The sequence below is a fragment of the Metopolophium dirhodum genome, chromosome 9 (genome assembly GCF_019925205.1).
Source record: "Metopolophium dirhodum isolate CAU chromosome 9, ASM1992520v1, whole genome shotgun sequence".
NCBI classification, from domain to species: Eukaryota; Metazoa; Arthropoda; class Insecta; order Hemiptera; family Aphididae; genus Metopolophium; species Metopolophium dirhodum.
The window spans coordinates 7,632,888-7,637,987 of NC_083568.1; the positions used below are offsets into that span (position 1 = coordinate 7,632,888).

Consider the following 5,100-nt stretch of genomic DNA (forward strand, 5'->3'; position numbering starts at 1 on the left):
GAAGGTGCAGATAATTAAAATTTTTTTCCACGTGTTTACAGTAATCTGTACGTATTATATTATAATGTGCAACACCCATCCAATAATAGTAGCTTAACTTTCTTAAGCTCCGGTACACATGCCCGTGGAACCTTTCCAGGATACATTTGCCAGATATTGTACCGATGTGCAAATTTAAATAATCACAAAAATTATCGAGTACATTTGAGTAGAAAATATCGAACGAATTTAAAAAGAAAAAAATTGCTCATCAAATTATGGAAAGAGCTCGATAAAAAAACTGTGTGCTCCAGCAGTTGATAATAATATAACTGTATGTGAGTAAAATAATTAATGTGTTTTGTATACAACAGGGTTAAAAATAAAATTGTCGGTATTTATTGTTTGGGGCCGTAAAAAACACACATTGCCGTCAGTCTTAATTAAACTTTATGTTGTATATTATTTTTATACGAAGCTCGGTTAGGTTTATTTTAATGAAAACGGCCCGCTCGTGCTATATCTGAAAACTCTCATTCTTATTCCCCTCAGCCGAAGTTTAGTGGATGCTATTTTTAATCATTTTCTTCTTTTTTTTCCGTTAAGACACTCACATAATATATTGTAAATGGTATATTATCTTGTCGAGTAGATCTTTAATAAAATAATTCCAAGTTTCGAACTTTAAAAATAGGATTTTTCATCAGTGCGTTCGATTCACAAAATAAAAATAATTCACAGAACTATAATTTAAGTCTCTATTCGATTTTTTTGTTCTGATATAACTAATATAATAATAATTTTATAATATTTTATGTTGTTCATATCTAGCCTTAAAATGTTCATAATTAACCATCAACAGGAATGTATGATCTGAATTTGGAGATTTTTCCACAATTTTTCGCATATAATTTTCCACATTATTCAAAAGAGGGGTGATCATACACGTATCAAAAATCAAACCACCAGTCCCAAAAAAATGTACGGCTAATCAGGAACGAGTTGAAAATGCAGTAAGTAATTATGCTCATTATAAAGAACCGGACGAAATCACTGGATATCTATTAGATCCGGGGTCACCAAATGTCGGCCCTCGCGCACAAATTTTATCCGACAGGATAAGACAGGAAAAAAAAGTAAAATACGTTAACAATATATTCATATTTACTTATTGTATAATGTAATGTACAGATTGTAAATTTTCAATAAACGCCATTTATATAAAAAAAAAAAACAATATTATAATATGTTCTGTTGTTGTAATTATCGTTTTCGTTCATTGGTTGTTACCGACGTCTGCGATTTTGATGGCTCGCGAACAATTTCAAGATTTCTAATGTGGCCCCTTCAAAAATATTAATCGGTGACCCCTGTTATAGCGAGCATTGGCTTACCAATTAAATCCATACACGGTAACCCAAATGCCGATGTAATAAACTCAATTTACATAATAATAAATGTCGTGTGGTTCTTATTCGTTTGGTTTTATATATAAAAGTATACACTAGAATAATAACGGACAAAATTACACGGGACACCAATGTAATACGGACATGTACAACCGGACACGAGTGTCTAAAAATATTTGACCCCATGTACTATTTAGGACCGATATGGTTGTAACGACGCGCGTTTGAAATAATTTTCGATAGGTTTCTAATTTTGGAACAAAGGTGTGGACTATATGGTGTGGAGACGATGTCGGTAAAAAGGAGCGCGTACTGTACATTATCATTGTTTTTCATATCACTTATTCGTATTATTTTTGTTAGCGAATACCGTTAAAAAAAAAATAAACAACCGACGCACCGGACGCGCAGAGTTCTCGACGCGCGGAATACAAATAAGGCGCCCGCATTTTGTTCACAACAAATTACACTGAAAAAAATTACACATTATAATAATATATAATATTATTATTATTGTCTTTGTTCGGTTATTGTTTGGGATTTTTTTTCATTCCGTTCGGTTCCATACCCACAAACGTACAATAATTCCGCCAAAAATGACTACTCCTATATATGTAGGTATAGTAATAATATAAGTACCAGAAATGCGCGCATCGTTCACACTTCAAACACGTACCATAATGGTACTGGGCGGCCTTATTGTACCTAAACATTGTTGTGGTACTACCTATATAGCGTGTGATATTATAAAATATATTATTATTAGATGCGATACGCGCCGGATGCGGAGCCTCCGTCGTATATTTTCCGGCTCACGTGTGATCCAAAACCATCGCACCGGTGCGGTTTACACTGGACGCGTATATGCTTACCGATAATATACACCGATTGAAAATGCGTTCTATATATACCTACGATCTATAATAGATATTAGAACATGTTTGGACACGCATAACAAGACGTACACCGGCGAACGGTGTTGTTTATGATATGAAATTATATGACGTAATAAACGAAAAATAGGTACGCATATGTTTTAAAATTATCGAACGCAATCGTAAATACTATAACATATTATAATGGTTACCCGTCGGCTATTGCGATATGGTTTAAAAAAAATTGAAACGTTCCGAGAGGTTTCGAGAGCTCAAGACGTAAAAATATACTGAACGAGTAGACATTTTTTTTTACTAATCGTTTCAATGTGCTTAAAAATATATATGCTATTTTTATACACGCTCGTAAATTTTACAAGAGTATAACATATTATTATATTATATCGATCGAATTCAGTATTTATAATGTCGTAACTATATCTATCACCATATGTTATGACAAAAAAAAATTAAGTAAATTAAATTTTTTATTTATTAATTTCAATTTAATAATATCATGTGAGTTCAGCGAATAATTCATTTAGGAGGGAGGGAGGGAGGGAGGGAGGGAGGCTATGCGTAACTTTTGAGAGTGCATAGCCACTCCATTACTCCAGCCTCCTTAGTTGAGCTTATGTCCCATAATCTATATCCGTTGTTTATTGTCATATTGATTCTAAAACTTATAACTTATTAGGTAGGTGTAACATTAATATCGTATATACATAGGTACACAACTATATAATAGGTATCTGGCTATAATTTAATAAACAACTTTACCGTTTTAAATGCTAAAAACGAAATAATATATTAAATATTATAATGCCATAGTGTAATAAATAATATCTTGGACCATAGTAACGAGATTTGTTTATTTAAATTTAAGTTTTTAAAACTATTATGTACGCTAACCACAGTCGTCCGATCGAACCCATACCGGACGAACTTATAGAGAGAAACGCTGGTTGAGTCGGATAGAATCATCGGGGAATGTCCAGGAATTGGAGTGGCGCCAGACTGGAATGGCGCCTATGCAATAACGAGACATACTGCACCGAGGACATAAAGAGAGGACTAGCGGCGGGCTGTCGGACCTGGACGCCACGAGGCCGATCCCGAGTGGACGCGGTCGGTCTCCACTGCGGTGACCGGGCCACGTTCTCGTTGGGCTGCGACGACGACTTAGGATTGGTGTACTACAACGTAACATGCGGCCGAACGGCTGGCGGCGGCGGAGGAGGATGCGAGCTCGACGGCGGAGATGGATAAAAAAAAAACTATGGCGGTGGCACTTGCAGCAGCCGAAGAAGAGGACCGGAATTGCGGCGAGGACGAGTTTGGAGATCGGCCGCCGCCGGAGGACCACCATGATGTCATGGAAATGCTGCCCGCGTCCGGGAAACTGGCCCGCCCGTGAGCGAGGACGGTGTTCGTTCTGCTGTGGTCGGGGCGGGCAAGCGGCCGGGCGAACGGGACTAGAAAGCCTGCTGCAGATGTCGAGGTGCGCGTGCCAGAGTTGCAGGTGTTGGGACCGGGAGATGGTGACAACAGAGTCGAAGTTGAGGAGGAACAAACGGAGTGACGGTGAAACTGAACGGGGTAAGAAGAGACGTGGCAGTTTCGAGAGAAACGGCTACATAACATTTATGCATCACTGCAAAAGCCGGCACTTATTGATCGGCCAAATCCTTGTCCAAAATCCAAATCCAAATATTACCTATACTACCAATTACCAAAGAGACAACATGACAAACACATTACATTTATAACGTAAGTTATAATAGCATACAGTATTTATGAACTAAAAGTGTTACGACTTATTATATAATATACTATATAGCAATGTGTCGAAAAATCGTCAAAATTGTTAATAATTATCGTAAAATTACAATTTCAGCATACCTACGATTGACCGGCGAGCTTCCAAATGAAATGCTCGCCGGAATTCTCAAAGCCATATCACACTGCTCGGAACTGCCATCGTCATCAAACCATCTTACCCTCTTATCAGTTTCACCGTCGCCTTCGAATGTTCCTCCTCCTCCTCTAGTCACCATCTCCGGGTCCGGCACGCACGGGCCGCACCTCGATCTGCAGCTGGAACCTTTCTAGTCCAAACCGCCCGGCCGACCGCCTGCCGGACCCCAGAACGAACACCCGGGCCGGTTTCGCGGACGCGGGCAGCATTTCCGTGGTGGTGGTCCTCCGGCAAAGGCTGATTTCCAGACTCGTCCTCTGCTCGGTCCCGTGCAGGCTGCTGCCGCCGCTGCTGCCGCCGCTGCATGCCATAGAAATCGCCGTCGAGCACCAGAGCATCCTCCACTCCAGAAAACTGCCGGCTTGGTTCGGCCGCTTGTTGTAGTGCACCTCGTCGCGGCCTGGCGAGAACCCCCCTCGTGGGGGTGGCTCGGTGGCCGCCAGGCGTCCTGGTCCGACAGTCCGCCGAAAAAGTCCTCTCGTCGTCCTCAGTGCGCAGTATGTCCATAAGCCGGACATTCCCTGATATCCAAAACCAGCGTTTCTACTCGACGGCAATCGACCGGTTGAACATAAACATTAACAGGAGTGTAAATCAAGAATTGGCGAAAAACTTTTAAAATTGTAAATTATTTAAGAATAAATTGATGATTGTTTTAAAAAAACCTAATTGTTTTGATTTATCCCGAAAACGTTTACCTAGTCTGAGTTATAACTAATTATGTCTTATAAAACATTTATTCAACCAGTCCTAAGTCCTTGTATTGAAACGAATTAAATGTGTCTTAAACAGTGGTAATAGGTTGAGTGTGAAAAACGAAAAATAATTTTATGTAGTATTTAGATTATTAAAAAAAAAA

At 39.2% G+C, this 5,100-nt stretch overlaps 1 protein-coding gene across 1 annotated transcript; it reads right to left on the bottom strand.

The window, feature by feature from the left end:
* Positions 1-4,160: 4,160 nt before the first annotated feature.
* LOC132951568 (uncharacterized) lies at positions 4,161-4,841 on the bottom strand. Its single transcript, XM_061023338.1, has one exon. It carries the CDS (start codon positions 4,746-4,748, stop codon positions 4,314-4,316), a length of 435 nt encoding a protein of 144 aa, XP_060879321.1. The 5' UTR covers positions 4,749-4,841; the 3' UTR covers positions 4,161-4,313.
* Between the last annotated feature and the right edge of the window lie 259 nt (positions 4,842-5,100).

Bases quoted from the DNA above. Each gene is read 5' to 3' on its own strand.
- LOC132951568 (XM_061023338.1), bottom strand. From the start codon at position 4,748: ATGGACATACTGCGCACTGAGGACGACGAGAGGACTTTTTCGGCGGAC.